Source organism: Somniosus microcephalus, unplaced genomic scaffold (genome assembly GCF_052327205.1).
Source record: "Somniosus microcephalus isolate GS21.2 unplaced genomic scaffold, FLI_Smic_1.0 unresolved_chr4, whole genome shotgun sequence".
Taxonomy (NCBI): domain Eukaryota; kingdom Metazoa; phylum Chordata; class Chondrichthyes; order Squaliformes; family Somniosidae; genus Somniosus; species Somniosus microcephalus.
In genome coordinates this window covers 14,093,971-14,112,679 of record NW_028225182.1, presented here as the reverse complement: position 1 = coordinate 14,112,679, position 18,709 = coordinate 14,093,971, and the positions used below count along the sequence as shown (strand labels likewise).

Sequence of the window (18,709 nt, the reverse complement as noted above, 5' to 3'; positions counted from 1 at the left end):
AAACATTAGCCTTGGAAATGTATTAAAGTTTTAGGGAGAGATATTCAACCTCAGAGGGAACGGGCCGAAGCGCGTCAGTTATTTTTACATGAACACCTCTTTACAGTTACTGGCCGCTCCATTTCAAGAACTCCGTAATCACCGCCTCCTCAAAGAACCCATTTTATCTCCACCGTACTTCCAAACTACCATGACATATTCATCCTCCGTGACTACATGACTCCCTGGATTCTCTATCCAATGCTAGCCCAATAGTCTCCTCTAAAGGCACCACCTCTGGAGACTCCCAATGGTCTATCATTGGCCACTCCTATTCCTCAGTTACATCATCTCCTTCTACACCACTTTTCTCCACTGCCTCTGCTTTGTCAGCTTATTTGTTCAACAAGCAGTAGTGGATGAGATGCATCCCCCCAGCACCCCTCGGTAAGCAGAGGGCAAACTCTTCTAAACTTGTACTATGGCCTCGTACACTATTCTGCTCCCTGGCCACTGTATCATGCTGAACATGGTTTTGGTACTTAACACCCGAGCAGATGCTTGAGACAAAATATCCGGTTCATCAGTCCATCAGAATCTATTCCACCTTCATTCCCCTCTCTTTTCCATCGTTCTCCCCTTTCTTCATCCCTTCCAGTATTTCTTCTGCATTAAAACTGAATGAAAATGAAAGATTGTGCTATGCACCTGAAGTTAATATTCATAATAATACTGTCAAGAAGGGTATTGAACCATTTGGATGTCCCCAGAGGATCGGTTGCTCATCCGAGTTTCATTTCTTCAGCGGATCTGCAGACGTGGCAGTTTCATCGATCAGAAAAGATTTGAGAAATTTCAATCTTCGAGGCTTAAAAGTTGATATTATTCAGGTATAAAAGATAGCCAATAGAATATAAATTGTAAATCCGGAATATTATTTTCAACAGAATTTCAAGTGTATGAGCTGGGCTCACAAGTTCAAACTAGTTATAGCAAATTTAACATTGCTATCAGGAAAATGTTCTTCACGATGAAGGTTCGATTTTAACTTCCATGGCCTGCCATTTATCATCATCAACAGAAGCAGCTTTATTTATATAGTGCCTTTAACGTAGTAAAACGACCCAAGGTGCTTCACACGAGAGATATAAAATAATTATTTTCACCAAGCCACATAAGGAGATATTAGGGGAGATGACCAAAAGCTTGATTTAAGAGGCAGGTGTTGAGGAGCTTCTTAAAGGAGGGAAGGGATGTGGAGAGGTGGAGACGTTTAGGGAGATAATTCCTGTTTTCAGGGACATGGCAGCTGATGCATCAGCACGGTGGCATAGTGGTTAGCACTGTTGCCTCACAGCACCAGGAACCCGGGTTCAAATCTGGCCTCGGGCGACTGTCTGTGTGGAGTTTGCACATTCTCCCTGTGTTTGCGTGGGTTTCCTCCGGGTGCTCCGGTTTCCTCCCACAGTCCAAAGATGTATGGGTTAGGTTGATTTGGCTATGATAAATTGACCCTTAGTGTTAGGGGATTAAATACGTGGGGTTACGGGGATAGGGTGGGGTATGTGTCGGTGCAGGCTCGATGGGCTGAAATGGCCTCTATCTGCACTGTGGGGATTCTGTGATTCTGTGATAATGGTGCAGCGAATAAAATAGGGTTTGCTCAAGAGGCTAGAGTTAGAGGAGTGCAAATACCTCAGAGGGTCCATGCGTTTACAGATTGTGCTGAAATACAATTCTGCTGATGATGATGATCCACAGTGCCTCTTGAATGCCCAGTTATGAGCTGGTTGATAGGTTATCAGTTTATCCGACTTAGTACTTTGGTAGGGCCACACAACACGATGGAGGATGTCCTCAGTGTGAAGAGGAGAATTCAGCCTAGAAATTCATCTCGGGCGGTTGGGCAAAACAGGCGATATCGGGTCGGCCATCTGCTATACGCAGCGCCTGATATTCAGTTCCATTGATTGTAATAGCGTCTGTTTTGCGCCATCACCCGAAATTAATTTCTAGGCCCTAGTATTCACAATGCTTTGCGGTGGTCACTGCTACCAATATTGCCATGAACGAGTGCTTCTGCGAGAGGTAGATTGGTGTGGACGAGGCTAATTAGATTGTTTTTTCATGCTGGTTCTCTTGCTACCACGCATAAGCCTATTCTGACAACTTTGGCATTCAGGATACAACTAGTTCGTTCACTTGTGATTCTACCGAGTGATTCTCAGTGATCGACATTGAATTGATATTGAGGAAGAGAGTTCCAAAGATTCACGACACTCAGTGAGAAATAATTTCGCCTCCTCTATGTCTTAAAAGGCGACCCCGTATTTTTAATCAGTGACCCCTAGTTCTAGATACTCCCACAAGAGGAAACATCCTCTCCACATCCAACCTGTCCTGACCCCTCAGGATCTTATATGCTTCAATCAAGTCACCTCTTACTATTCTAAACTCCAGCAGATACCAGCCTAGCCTGTCCAACCTTTCCTCATAAGACAACCCGCCCATTCCAGGTATTAGTCTAGTAAACCTTTTGCTTCCAACACATTTACACCCTTCGTTAAATAAGGAGACCAAGCAATCTTGATGTGGCCTCACCAATGCCCTTCATACAGAAACATAGCCACCCCACTTTTGTATTCAATTCCCCTCGCAATAAACGGTTAGCTTTCCTAATTACCTGCTGTACCTGCATAAGTAACCTTTTGAGATTCATGCACTTGCACACACAGATCCCTCTGCATCTCGGAGCACTGCAATCTATCAACGTTTATATAATATGCTTCTTTTTTTATTCTTCCTTCCAAAATGGACAACTTCACGTTTTCCCATATTATATTCAATTTGCCAGTTCTTTGCCCACTCACTTAACCTATCTATATCCCATTGTCGGATAGGTTTGCACGGTCTACTGGATTTGCTGCACTAAGAGGGCAGATAAGAATCACATGTAGACCAAATTGGGCAAGGATGGCGGCTTTCCTTCCCTAAGCATTAGTTAACCAGCTACTACAATACAACAGCTTCAGTGTCACGTTTTATACCTGAGGTTTCGTTTTCTAATAGTTAATATGAATTCAAATTCGCTAATTGCCACGGTGTGGTTTGAATTCAGATTCTCCGGATTTGTATCGTAAACCTTTGGATTACTTTTAACATAGGCACTCTGCTATTGTAGCCATGATTTTAAAAAGAACATATAAATGAACAATATCAATGAGAAAAGATTGAATATACAGCACGTTCCCAACTTTAATATTGTTCACACACCGGATTAAAAACAATTGTTAATCTCCTTTTCTGCCAGTTCAATGGAATTTACATAGCCGTCTGGCTTATATTCGCACGTCAGAGAAAGACAAAGATAGACATATTCTGGAAGGCATTGGTCCGCCTCATCTGCCTGCTGCTATGGTTTGCATCCTTCACAATACACCTCAAAACAGTCACGTTTCTTTCCCTGATAGATCTCTAAACAAACGTCGAAAATGTAAACCAGATGTTCACTTCCTAGGCTCCCTTCAATTTCGGACTTATGTTTTTCCAGTTAATGACCAGAAAGTGTGATGAGCAAAGTAAAGCGCAGCTCAAGAAGAAGCCAGATTGCAAATGCAGGTCCACAGAAGTGTCTCCTAAAAATGTCCACGAAGTGTGAATGGTCTTGGCCTCACGAGAAGACTCATATATGTCTTCACCCAGTCACAGCTGCAAACACATATTTGGGAGGTAAGATCCATGGAGGTGTTGAAATTGATCGAAAAGGCCGTATAGTTGGAGAAATCTGCCACATCCACACACCACAGCAGCAAAGAGATGACGAGTAGCAAAGATTTCGAGACGATGTCTCTCTCTGCCTTTCTCTGAGGTGCAAAGATGAGCCAGAATGTGAACTCGCACAAATAGTAAGAGAAACAACTCTGTTAAAATCATTTGCACGTTCTTTATAGTTGGCAACAGCTTACCCTGAGTGTGACCTATTGCCAACAGTAAAGATAATGCAAATTATCTTAACATAGTAACAGAATTGGGTCATTCAGCCCCTCGAGCCTGTTCAGCCTTTCAGTCAGATCATGGCTTCTGCAACTGACCTCCATTTAGCCATCTGTGTTCCTTATCCATTGATACACTAACCAAACGCAAATCTCTCAATCTCAGTCTCTAAAATTATTTTGTGTCAAATAACCTCAAACAGAAAGAGAGGAAACCAGAAAGAAAATTGAGAATGAAACACAGAGTGAATGAAGAGGGAGATTGAAAGACAGGGAGGATTGGGCACTAAAAGTTGAATGAAGTTTTAGGGAGAGAGTTCTGGACATTGAGCGAGACAGAAAGGGAGAAGGTCTGAAACGATGTAGCAGGGATTGTGATAAAATGCCTAGTAAGTTGATAGCGGGAAGAGCATGACCAGCCTGAGAATGGGACTGGAGGGGACGCAGTTAAAAATGTCACATTGATGAACTAGGTTTTGATATTTCTTGTAAGGTGTGCTTGTGGTTGCATTTTGTGCTTAAACTTCGAAATTGTGGCTCTGTCATTGCACGATTCATTGTTCCAAAAGGTTGCTCAGCTGCTCGATGTGTAATGTTTCGTCACCTTAATGAGTGTAATAGTTAAACGTCACATGGGACCAAAACTTGTTTGTTCAAGTGTCTGTAAGTAATGTCAGTAGGGATGCGCTCTGATTGTCCCACTAAGGGTTTACTTACACTATAAGTAACCCGCGACTTTAACTTCTTTATCTGATTGTTGAAGTCCAAATTATTTTGCAGCAACGAATTAAATCGTCTCCACGTAGAAATGCACGGTTTACGAATTGCGAGAATAGAAGCCGTTTATTACCCGATTCTGGCAGCAGTTGGAGTGCCTGGTAGGTCACTGTCAGCACCTATGGTACAAGCAACAGAATGTTTAACTATGTTGTTGTTTGTACTGGAAAGTTCGTTAAAGTTGTATGTTATTCTTCCCCGTTTTCAGATACACTTAGAACATTTCATTCTTGTCTCGCTGGTAAATGCACCGGGAAACTCATCCTTGCGATGTGCTGAACGGTCGAGTCTGGGCAATGGATAGGTCCTTGTGGCTACATCACCAGGCAGCGGAAAAACAGGCACATTTCACTCCTGATTGTAATCCACTGACTCCTGCTGGAATCCGCGCCTGTTGTGTAGATCAGATTAGGAAAGATCGGGTGTGATTGTCATGTTTCCCAGGGACCTATTCGGCATGAGTCAGTGCCTTCAAGATAGAAGGACAGGGGAGAAATGGAACATGCATCAGGAAGTAACACGTGACAGAAACTCGCTTCCTCCTTTGAAAGTATAAGCTTGTTTTGCTGCCAATGTTTATCTCCAATCTTAATTAATATTTATTAAAAATGGCTTTACCAGGACGTTTTATGTATTTCATGTTTGTAGAAAAATCTAGATTCAGTGCATGTGTGTTCTTGTAGGCAATGAGACAAATCAATCTTCGAAACTCCGATGTATTACCAAATAATTTAAAAAGTGTATGAACTATGTTATTCTGTCAAGGTATACTTATTCTCGACTGAGAGATTGCGCAGTGCGTCAAATTTTCACTTTTACCACCGAGCAGAAAACGGGCGAGGTCTAAACTTCGCCCGATTCTCGTTACACTGATACCGGTGGTGGATCCGGTACTGTCGTTTCCGCGTATGCACACCCCATTAAAAGTTAACAGGCCTTTATTGTTTTAATTTAATAATTCACACTCGCGGGCTTCAACCAGAGACTTGTCTGTTTATACAACTGAGCCACTCGGGCCAGAACACCCAGATTAACCATTGGCTGCCGATTCTTATTGATTCTTTCCCTGAACGCGGTTTCCATACATGGACTGGCCTTATTTCGGTTAAGGGGGGAAGATTAAATGTAGAACATGTGTGGAATTTAGTGGTGATTTGTTCTTATATAGTGCAGTGTTTCGTATCGATCTCTTATCCCGCGATTCTACTGACCTTTGCTTGGCTCATGCCTTGTGCTGCGGTATAAAGACTTTACCTAGTTATACTGGAGCACGTTACAGAATTACATTCCTTGACGTATTGTGTCATGCTTCATTCACAACACACCACTGGAAACCTCATCCAACTAATTACTTACAGATGACGTACAGCAACTCAATACCGTGCTCTTGTTTCCAATGTATTTTCAAAACTGGAAGTATTTGACATTGTGTGGGTCAATCATTCGATTATGTCCCGTGTTCTGGTTGAAGCTAGATTTAATGTCCTAATCTGTACTAGCTGATTTAACTCACCTTGTAGCCTTTTTGCTTTCAAAGTTGGTGACGTCCTGCCCCGCGGACCTCGCAATGTCAGAATCGACTCAGTAAATTTAATTCTAAGGATCTCAACTGAAGACTCAGCAGTCGGGTGAGGGGTCACGGGGCACCGTCACAGACAATCAACCTCCAGCATGAGCTGCCCCTTCGACAGCGGAGCCAAGAGGCGAAATAGCTAATTAAAAACATTCACCGTCTGTGTACATCGACTAAACGAATCGGTTATTTCTCAGTCTGGTTAGTGATTTGACTGTTGTTTTATCTCTCCTTCTCACAGTGAACTTGTTGGCGATTGTGATCCTGTCCCGTGGAAAGTGCGGTCTCTCCAAATGCATCACTCGATATCTGGTGGCCATGGCGACGGCTGATCTCATGGTGATTGTCTTTAATGTGATGTTACATCGGATCGCTGATCTTTATTGGTGGTACACTTTCCTGTACTACACTCCTGTGTGTAGAATCATTCTCTACCTGTCTCCGACTGCCATCGATAGCTCTGTTTGGTTAACGGTCGCTTTTACCTTTGATCGCTTTGTAGCCATTTGCTGTCAGAAGCTGAAAACAAAATATTGCACAGAGAAAACCGCGGCTGTGATTATCGTTACTGTGAGCACGCTGATCTGTTTAAAGAACATTCCCTGGCCCTTCGTGTATACTTCCTATGATGCAGCTAACAACGTACCGCGGGGTTGCCTTGTATCGGCACAGTTTTATATTGTACCCACGTGGAGAGCTTTTTCTTGGATTGAACAGCTGTTTACCCCATTGCTTCCATTCTGTTTAATCTTGCTGTTTAACGCTCTCACCGTCAGACGCATTTTAGTGGCCAGTCGGTCCCGAAGGAGACTGCAAGACCGCAGCAATGGTGAGAATGACAAGGACCCTGAGATGAGGAACCGCAGAAGGTCCATCCTTTTACTTTTTGCTATATCCGGCAGTTTTATCCTGCTCTGGATGACAGCGGTCGCCTATTTCTTATATTATCGAATTAGTTCCGCCTTTTACTACAAATCATTGCTTAGACGTTTTGCAACATTCCGACAAGCGGGAATTATGCTGCAGCTTCTGAGTTCCTGCACGAACACGGCCATTTACACCGTGACCCAGAGTAAGTTCAGAGAGGAGCTGCTCAATGCGCTGAAATGGCCGTTTACTCGAACTGGTAACTTAGTTAAATTATGAGAACGATTGAACTGAAGCAAGAACTGACTTCAAAACATCACAACTGAACTCCATATCATAATTATCCACTACAGTTAGCAGCGGGACTCAGTAACGATTCCAACAATCTGTCCTTAAACGCATTTGTTGACAGAATTTAAATCGAAATTAAATTTACCAGCAAGAGACAGAATGAACAAATATAGCAGAGAGTAATATTATCAGAACATGGTCCTGTTTTCTGATCACATTGGTTGCCGTCATCAAGCGAGAGGCGACAATGTGTTTGTAGATCTTGTAGCGAAAGGCAAGTTTAAAGATGGCAAATTGGAAGAAAGTATTCAAAGAATTGGGTACGGTTTTTGAGCATTGGGACCGTGTATAATAAATACCTGATACTATACAACTACAACTGACCAACTACAGCTACTACATTATTTGCACAATTCCACCTCCGACACCCTGTAGTTAGTTAACAGTAAATATCTTTGTTTTGTGGAGAAATATCACAGAAATGTTGCACAGATTCTCCAGTGTTTGTTACAGCAACAGTCATGGTGCTCCAGACCCATTTCACTGCCACACTTGGAACACTGCTAGATGGCCAATCTTTTAGCAATGATATAAGACGATCCATTCTTTCTACAGTTCACAGATTTAAATGTCTAACTCCTGAAAATCCAGCAAGGCCCTTAAGCATAAGTACAGGAAGTGACTGGGAAATCCATATTACTCCTTGCCGATTGGTTAATTTTGTCACAATCTCGCCTTTGATGAGAAGCATCAAAAGATTCGCAAGTCCTGAGTCCTTGTCACCTCACAATGGGATCGTTTTTTCTTTAAAATGAACTTACTGATTAGAATCCATTAAATTTATCCATGCATTGCGTGGTTTGATCTGGTTCCGAAATGATTTTTTTTGCGTTTTCAAGCAGTATGATTGTTGCATCTTGGCAATATTTCACCTTTCATTCTTGTGCTCTCTCTATTTTTATGACTGCGATGTAATACGGCGATTTGTTTCTATATTGACATTTGTTAAATTCAAAATTCAATCTGCCTGTCGGTTTAAGGAAATTGTTTAACTAAAGTTGATGAAAAATGCATTTGTGATCTGGTTTCACACAGCAGAATATTAAATATTTCCCCATATAACTGAGAAACTTGTTCAAATTTGCACCGTATAAAGTTGATTGTTTCGCTGTTTTGTTTGACTGTTAAGACTCAGTTTTGCTGAAATAAAATGGAGAAGATAATTTTGAGTGTCCATGTTTAATTCGATCCACCGATGGATCAAGATTTACTCTGGTCGCAATTGTTAGAAATAGATCAGTTCATCTATTTTACGTGTCAGTTGAGGGATAAATATTGGCCAGAACAGGGGGAAGAACTCCCCTTCTCTTCTTCAAATAATGTCATGATAGTTTTACATACAGCTGACAGGGCAGACGGGGCCTCAGTTTCACGTCTCTCCAAAATGTGTTCAACAGAGCGCAGGACATTTTCAACAGATTGCAGGAAAATATATTCCGCTAAAAGGAAAGAACAGACTAAACAATAATGAAACTCCTTAGATGATCAAACCCATAAGGGAGCAATTGAAGGCAAGGAAAGAGTCACACATTAAGTACAGAGACAGCAGAGGAGTGCATTATAAGAGAGAATAGAAAAAATTAGGAGAGAAGTCAAAAAAAATTAGGGAGGCAAAGAGGAACTATGAAAGTATATGATCAAGGAACATAAAAGAAAATAGTAAAATATTTCATGGACACATCAATAAAAAATGAACGCTGGGATGGGAATAGGACCATTAAGGGATAGCTAGGATAATACCACAGATAACGATACAGAGATGGTAGAAATATAAAATAATTATTTTGCTTCAGTAGTTACCAGGGAGATAGGACATGTGGACATGACATTTTATGATGAGATTAGTAATGAGAAAAGTACATTTAAAGTAAAAAAAGGGGACATTTTAAATAAACTAATCAAACTCAAAGAGGATAAATCCCCTGGTCCGGATGGAATTCATCCACTCACTTTAAAATAATCCCACCAAGAGATAGCAGAGGCATTACTACACATATTTAATAATTCGTTAGAAAAAGGACTGGTGGATTAATAACATAATACCGATATTTAAAGAGGGGGGTAGGACAGGGAATTATAGACCAGTCAGCTTAACATCAGTGGTAGGAAAAATAAAGCAATCGCTACTAATGGAGAAAACAGAAGAAGATCGAGAAACCAAAATATAATAATGAATAGTCAGCATGGATTTCAAAAGGGAAAGACTGCTTGACCAACCTTGTTGAATGTTTTGAAGAGGAAACAGAGAGAGTAGACAATGGTAATGCAGTAGATGCAATTTAGCTGGATTTTCAAAAGGACTTCGATAAGGTACCCCATTATAGACAGATGAACAAGGTTAGGGAATGCGGAGTCAGGGGACAAGTAGCAGAATGGATTGCTGGCTAGCTTCAGGATAGACAGCAGAGATAAGGTGTAAAGGGTAGCTATTCAAGGCGGCAGAAGGTGGGTAGTGGTGTTCCACAAGGATCCGTGCTGGGACCACTGCTGTTCATAATTGACATTAACGATTTAGAATTAGGAATCAAAAACACAATTTATGAATTTGCAGATGACATTAAAGTGTGGGGGGATAGTCAATACTGAGTGGGACTGCAAACATTTACAGGAGGACATGAATATACTTGCAGAATGGGAATTTAATTGGAAAATTAATTTCAACACGGATAACTATGCGGTATTACATTTTGGTAGGAAGAATAAGGAGGACATTTATCACTTGGAGGGTGCGAGTCTAGGTGGAGTAAAGGCACAAAGAGATCTCGGAGTACAAATATACAAATCACTAAAAATTGTGACACAGGTTAGCAAGGCCATAAATAAGCAAACCAAACACTAGGGTTTATTCTAGAGGTATAGAATTGAAAAGTAGGAAATGTATGTTAAACACTTGGATACGAGTGATGATCGTGTCATAAGGCTTAGATTAACAATGGGGAGGAGCAAGGAACAATCCAGAGTGAAACTTCAAAGCAGGAAAGGGGCTAATTCAATTGGATGCGAAAGGCTCTAGCCAGGTTAAAATGGAACCATAGTCTGACAGGAAAAACTGTAACGGATCAATGGGTGATCTTTAAGGAGTAGATGTTCCAAGTACAGGCTAGGTAAATTTCAACAAGAGAGAAGGTTAAGGGAACCAAAGCAAGGGCTCCTTCGATGACGAGGGAGATAGAGAAGATGATGAAACAAAAAAAGTGTGTAGGATGCATGTCAGCTGAAGTCTTCAAGGGAGAACCAGACCAAATACAATACTTTGAGAGGGAATGTGAAGATGAAAATAAGTTTGACAAAGAGAGAATATGAGAATGGAACGCTGGTTAACATAAAAGGGAACCTAAAAATCTTATACTAGCACATAAACAGGAAGCGGGTATTAAAAGGGTGGGGGGCGCTGCTATTGGAGACAAAGAAGGTGGTATATACTTAGAGTCGCAGGGCAAGGCTAGAATACTCAATGAGTACTTGGTATTGGTGTTTACTAAGAAGGTGGATGCTGAAAAAATATCGGTAGAAGTGAAAAGGTAGAAGCAATGGAAGGAGTGAAATTTGATAGCCATGATATCCTAGAAAGGCTGGGTATGTTTAGAGTGGACAATGCACCTGGCGAGATGGCTTGCAACACAGGTTGATAAAGGAATTGGGGACGGAGATAGCAGAAGCGATTGCCATAATTTTCCAATATTCCCTAGATGTGGGGGAGGTGCCTGAGGATTGGAAATTTGCTAATGTGACAAAATTGTTCAAGAAAGTGTATAAGGACAATCCTAGTAACTACAGGCCTGTCAGTTTAACACCATTGGTGGGTAACGTTTCTTAAACAATAAACAAGGAAATAAAGAGCGGACATTTGGATTGTTTTAAGCTAATTAAGGAGAGCCAACACTGATTTGTAAAAGGCAGAACGTGATTGACTAAACTAATTGAATTCTTTGATGAAGTAACAGAGAGGATTGATGAAGGGATGTTGTCTACATATGTTTTCGGAAGGCGCATGACAAAGTACCACATAGAAGGCTTGTTAGCAAAATTGAGGTTCATGGGATGGGTGCTTCAATGGCACCTTGGATAAGGAATGAGCTTAAGTACAGAAAGCAGCGAATTGTGGCAAGTGGCTGTTTTTCAGAATGGAGGATGGTGTACAGTAAAGTTCCCCAAGGGTTAGTGCTGGTATCACTGCTTTTTTGATATGTATAACTGACCTTGATATTGGAATACAGAGTAGAATTCCTAAAATGGCCGATGATACCAAACTTGGGGGTTTGGCAAAAAGTGATGGTCATACCAATCGTCTGTAACAGGACATAGAAAGGCTAGCGGAATGGCAGACAAGTGGCAGATGGAATTTAATACTGAGAAGTGTGAGGTGATGCATTTTGGCAGAAGGAACATGGAGAGGCAACATACACTTAATGGCACAGTTTTAAAGAGTGTGCAGGGATAGAGAGACGTGGAAGTTAATGTGCATTGTTCCCTGAAGGTAGCAGGACATACTGAGAGAGTGGTTAACAAAACCTATGGGATCTTGGGCTTCATAAATAGAGGTAATGGCCCAGAAATTCGGGTCGGGGGCTTCCCACGGGTGCAAGTCCCCGACCTGCACTTACCTAGCGCACCGGCCGTTGAGGCCTAGGCCTGCGTGCATTTCCAGTCTGTGGCCCGCTCCAGCTCCCGGTGCACTGTGCTTGCGTGATCCAGCGGCGTAGTTAGTGTGATGCGTCGGCTGGGATCACGTGAACACTGGGCAACCAATCGGAGGAGGTAAAAGTCCATTCATGAGTTTGACAGAAAGAACTGTCAAACTCATGAAAACTCCGGGCGCACAAAACAGTACTTAACCTTAAATTAAATTTGAAAAAAATCACACTATCTAAAACAACTATAAATAACATTAAATAACTATTTTAAACAATAATTTAAATTTTTGAATAAAATAATTTTTTTTAAATCGGGGCTAAAAATACACTTACCTTACTGTAAAGTATTTAAAAATAATAAACCTGTGGAAAAAAAATTCTAATCTTAATTAATTGACCACTTACCTTTTAAAATGAAGTCCTTACATCTGGTTTTTAAATGTGCAAAAAGTAGAGGCCTTCACGCACGGTGAAACCTGTAACAAAAGAGGAAGTTCAATGCGCAGACTCCTGCATGCACGCATTCGACCTCTGAACACCTTCGTTCAGAGGATCAGAAATGCCGGTTTCTTGCATGCACTCCGTCCGTACTCACGCGTTGGGACCCGAATTTCTGGGCCGTTAAATTCAAAAGTAGAGAAGTTATGCTAAACATTTTTAAAGCTCTGGTTAGACCACAACTGGAGTGTTCCGTCTAGTTCTGGTCACCACAGTTTAGGAAGGATGTGTAGGTCCTTGAAAGGGTGCAGAGGAGATTTACCAGAATGGTTCTGGGGATGAGGGCTCTTAGCTACAAAGACAGTTTGGATAAGCTGGATTTGTTTTCATTAGAGCAAAAGAAGTTGAGGGGTGATTTGATAGAGGTGTACAAGATTATGACACATTTGAATCGTCTAGATGGGGAAAGGCTGTTCCCGCTAATGATGGTACAACTACCAGGTGACACAGATTTAAGGTTTTGCGCAATAGATACAAGCAGAACGTGAGGAAAAACGTTTTTATGCAGCGAGTGCGGATGACCTGGAATTGGCTGCCGACGGAAGTGGTGGAAGCAGAGACACTCAATGTTTTCAAGGGGTGACTAGATAGGCACATGAGGGAAATAAACCTGCAGGGCTATGCAGATGGAACGGGGGAATGGAACGGACTGCATTGATTTACAGAGAGCCGGCACAGACTCGATGGGCCGAACTGCCTCCTTCTTTGCTGTTGTGACTCTATCACTCTACGACTATGACCTGTATCGAACCTTGGTTAGACCACACATAGTGAACAGCGTACATTTCTGCTCGCAATATTTTTAAAAATGATAAAGTAGCACTGGAGAGCGTGCAGATTAGGTTTATAAGAATGATACCACAAATGCGATGTTATATATATTAGGAATAGTTGAACAGGTTTGGTCATCCTTGTTACACAATTACAAATTTAATTACATTTAATTAAATAAATCAAGGCCATATAGGGATGGCAGTCCAGGTGGTGTGCCGCATCTGAAGCATGTGGGAGGTTGTGGAGAGCAATGTGATTCCAGACAAAAAGGTTTGCAGTAAGTGCCTGCATATTGAGGAACTTAAGCTTGGAGTTTTAAAGCTGGAGTCTGAGATGCAGACATTGCAGGGTTTCAGAGATGGGGAGATTTACCTTGACACTTTGATCCAGGGGGCAATCACTACCCTTAGGTTAGGTAGTGGTACAGTGCTGGTTAGTGGTCAGGGACAGGAGGTTATGACTGCAACTCAGACAGGTAAGGTGACACCAGGTACAGTGCTGGAGCAGCCTCAGCCTTTGCCCTTGCTGGCTGTGTGGATGAGGGAAAAACCTGCAGGATGGATGAGCAGGCTGACAATGGCACCATTGTGCAGGAGGCCAATCAAGTTGGGGGAGTGAAAGGGAAAGTAGCGTGGTACGGGACAATATAATCATGGGGATATATACTGCTCTCTGCAGCTGCGGCCGAAGTTTCGAAGGTTGTGTTGCCTTGCTGGTGTCAGGTTTAAAGACAGCTCCTCGAGGTTGCAGAAGAAATTGGAGTGGGAGGGGTGGATCCTATTGTTGTGGTCGACGTAGGAACCAACGACATACGTAGAGCTAGGAATGAGGTTCTGCTGAGGGACTTTGAGGAGCTAGGATCCAAATTAAAATGCAGAAACTGAAAGGTAATAATCTCTACATTTAGGGACTGTAATCTGCATATAGATTGAACAAATCAAATTGTTTCCTGGAACAATATTTATGGGAACCAACCAGGGAAGAGGGTATTTTAGATCTCGTATTGTGTAATGAGACAGGGTTAATTAGCATTCTCATAGTAAAGGATCCTCTGGTGCAAAGTGATCATAATATGATAGAATTTCACTTTAATTTTGTGAGTGACTTGCCTAAGTCCGAAAATAGAGTCTTAAACTTAAATAAAGCTAATTACATAGGTATGAGGGGCATGTTGGCTAATATAGATAGGAAAAATAGATCAAAAGTCATAGCGGTAGATAAGCAGTGGTAGCACTTAAAGAAATATTACATAATTTCAAAAGTTGGTGTTCAGAGAGATTTGGTCCCTCGTGCAAGAAGCGCAGAAAGCTAGCATGCAGGTACAGCAAGCAATAAGGAAGGTGAATAGCACGCTTGCAATGGTTTGGAGTATAAGAGTAAGGAAGTCTTGCTACAATTGTACAGGGCCTTGCTGAGACCACACCTGGAGTACTGTGCACAGTTTTGGTTTCCTTATCTAAAGTAGGATATACTTGCCTTGGAGGCGGTGCATTGACGGGTCACTAGACTGATTCTTGTGATGAGAGGGCTATCCTATGTTGAGAGATGTATAGAATTGGCAAAAACTCTCTGGAGTTTAGAAGATTGAGAGGTGATCTCATTGAACCATAAAAGATTCTGAAGGGGATTGACAGGGTAGATGCTGAGAGGTTAATTCCCCTGGCTGGTGGGTCTAGAACTAGGGGGCATAATCTCAGGATAAGGGGTAGGCAATTTGAGACAGAGTAGAGGAGGAATTTCTTCTCTCAGAGGTTTGTGAATCTATGGGATTCTCTGCCCCAGACGGCTGTGAACGCTCAGTCTTTCAATATATTCAAGGCTGAATTAGATAGGTTTTTGGATTCTAGCGGAATTAAGGGATAAGGCGATTGGGCGGGAAAGTTGAGTTGAGGTCGAAGATCAGCCATGATCTTAATGAATGATGGAGCAGGCTCGAGGGGCCATTTGGGCTACTCCTGCTCTTATTTATTATGTTCTTATATTTGTAACTTGCCTGTGAGATAATGTAATTTGTTATATTGAGCCAGAAATTTGACTGATTGATAGCCATGCCTGTGATAAGGTAAGTTTGTTAGCGCGATGCAGTGGGCAAGAGGATACATGGAAGACTGATAATAACCATGACTGCCCTGACAAATGGAGATGCAGTTAAATGTTGGCAACATTTAAAGTCAGCCGGTCTAACTGTTGATAGAAAGGAGGAATCAATTCCTGCTGACTTTAAAACAGCAAGCATTTTACAGAAATCAAGGAAGCGTATTTTGTATCACTGTATAAAGAATGATGTTCCACCCGGGGTCAGAAAATCCTCCAAAAGAATAACAGAACAGTGGAGTTGCTGCGAAGCCAAATAGTTCAGTTGTGAGAGCGTTAGACTGAAAATCTAAAGGGCCTTGTGAAGTAAACAAATTACTATTATACTTTAGTTTTATAGGTTAGGATATGTATAATGTAGCACCAATGTACAAGGTGGAGATAATGGGTTAAATTCTACCCTGAGTTAAACGATATATAGGTCTGTATATTGCTTTTATCCAGCTAAGCTTAAAAAACATGATTAAGTGACTTTGAATGCTGACAAATTAAACTGCAGAGCAGCTCGTGGGAAGATTGGGGAGGATGTCTGCTCGGCCAGGCGAGGCAACACATACAATATAACATACCTAAGAATTCGTTTGTTGCAAACTCACAACAGGGTTCCATTACATCAAAGTACGGTGGGACTAATCAGAATGTGCTTGCTTTGCAGAAGTAACCCGAGACAAGGTCAGAATCTGTGCTTTGCAGACATTGAACGAGGACTGTTATCTTAAAAAAACATGTAACGAGCAAAGCATCTGACCAGAAAACAAACGGACGGTTGTAAAGCACTAGATTAAAACGAGGCCACAGCCACTGATAACAGGCATGTGCATTTTTAGGTGGCAAGGAGGATTAAATGTCACGGTTTATAATTACCATTCAGCAATAACTCTGTAAATGCTGATAAGCTTTGCACCCGCCCCTAGGGCAGGGGTTTGATTTTTCTTTAATTGTGAATGTTGCTGGGATATCGGTGGAGTCAGATTCAGACAGTGTCCTGAAAGGTTCTCCCAGGCCTGCGAGTAAAGACCGTTTTGAACCATAACTCTGAGTCTGTCATCTTTTCTGGGGATGGTGTGAGCATTGACCTTGCATATCACTTGGTCCGCAAAAAAACACGCATCAATTGGCGTAGTTGGCAGGATCACCAACCCTCTCTGAGTCGCAGTATCGTCGGGCTGAGAAGGGTGAGTATATTTTACCTTACCACCCCTCGGTAGAGTTCAGACGTGCTGTAAGATTCGGAAATGTGGTGAAATAAGAACTAAAAGAAACAGACTAGGAGGAACTGGTACGGTCTCGGAAAAGGTCAGCGGGGGCGGCAAAATCCCCTAACCCAGAGGGAGGTGAATCCTCTTAAGCCGGGAGGAAGCAAATCCTCAGTAAAGGAATGAATGATTGTACAATCGTGAGTGAATGAAATAACCCAATAGTCACAAAGATACAGTATTAGAATCTCGTGACTAAAGGGTTGGTGTGTGTGTTCAACCAAAAGGAGTGATTGACAGGAAGTAAAGACGGAAAACTGGGAAGAGATATATAAAGTGAGACGGGTGAATTTAGAATCATGGAAACAACAGGAGATGGAAAGAAGGATTCTCCATCAAGGGGGGGGCCTGGATTCTATAACCCGATTCCTGGTAGGTAAAAATATAAAATTAATTGAATCAATGAAAAGGAAAGGATGGGACCCGGAAGACAGTGCCAGAAAGCAAAGGGCTTGGTGGAAAGGACAAACGAAGGATAAGGAAGAGAAGGGGGGCATGATAATTTTTGCATGTTAGCAGAAGTTAGCCAAAGAAAAACTGAATGGAGAAGAGCGATAGGATCAAGATCCAACAAATGTATGATAGCAGCCACCAAAACTTTAACAGATTACAAACCCCTAGATCCTAGCGTCCCGGACAATGAACACATTTGGGAAAAATTAGAAGAAGAAGCGTCAAAATATAACGAGGAAAAAAATTGGCCAGAGTGGTCGGAACCCGCATCCGGCCTAAAGGCCTCTGACAGACCCCCACCATATGCCCAGGCAGGACAAGAAGTTAAGGCAGCTCCCGTAAAAATCGAGGTAATTCCTGGAACCCCTGCCGTTGCGGCTATCCCACCACAAGGGGGAAACCCAGGCACTGCCGTAGTCCCGGCAGGAGCACCAGCTCTTCGTACTGCTTATAAAGCATTTAAGCCAGTAGAAAGACAAATGTTGGTAGATAAAATACGCCAGTTAAAGCCCCTTGAGAATAACTACTCGTTCTGGCAAATACTGAGACAGTTAAAAATGAGCCATAATTTGCATAATAAAGATATAGACCAACTGGTAAAGGCAAAAATGAGCGATAGCGACTGGGACCAATTACCACTGGTTAAAAGAAACGGACAATGGTGCGACCCAATCAACATAACCACACAAGAAAGCAATATAGATTACCTGGCCTTCAAACTGGCAGTTGACACAGTGATGGGACTGGTTCCCGTGACCTGGGCAGCCATCACCAATGTCATAAAGGAGAAAGGGGAATCGGCAGTAGACTATGCCGAGTGAAAATGGGTAAGATTTGTCGGAAATTCAGGGATTATAAATCCAACAAGGGAAAACCAGAGTTATTTGCAGACTTTCAAAGCAGGACTGAGTGACACACATCAGCAAGCTATATGGATGGGACTCGTCTTATGAATACCTATGATGAGTTAATTAGATGGCCATCAGAAGTAGACAATAAGCAAAGGACTAAAATAGCAGCAGCAGAATTGGAGGAAAGTATAAGGGAAGAATCCATAGGGGCCGTAAGTTGCTTTAATTGTCGGGAAGAAGGACCTATGGCCAAAAATTGTACTCAAAAAACAGGGAATGATAAATTAACTTCAAAGGGATCCAAAGTGGTTTCAAACCCGGGCATCGGAAATCAGAGTGTTGGAGGACAGGAGGAGGAAAGGAGGGCCAAGGACCCAGACAAGGGAGGCCCACAGGAGGACAGCGGAAAGAAGATGTTGGGAAAGAGGATGTGAGGAGATGGATGAGAGAAGAAAAGGAGGATGGGGAGAAACAAGATAGAGAGTGGAGAGCTAGACGAGACAGAGAGGAGCGAGAAGATAGGGAATACAGAAGGACGAGGGAAACTTGTAGGGAAAGACAATACGGGTACGACTCAGAATACGAAGGGGACACAGTGGACTCCATCCGG

The 18,709-nt window shown here is 42.1% G+C and overlaps 1 protein-coding gene across 1 annotated transcript; it reads left to right on the top strand.

The window, feature by feature from the left end:
- Positions 1 to 4,579: 4,579 nt before the first annotated feature.
- Positions 4,580 to 8,679, top strand: LOC147089710 (putative G protein-coupled receptor 139). The gene is made up of 2 exons (XM_085977097.1): positions 4,580 to 4,849; positions 6,563 to 8,679. The coding sequence occupies exons 1-2, from the start codon at positions 4,780 to 4,782 to the stop codon at positions 7,465 to 7,467; spliced, it is 975 nt and encodes a 324-aa protein (XP_085833223.1). The 5' UTR covers positions 4,580 to 4,779; the 3' UTR covers positions 7,468 to 8,679.
- The last annotated feature ends 10,030 nt before the right edge of the window (positions 8,680 to 18,709 follow it).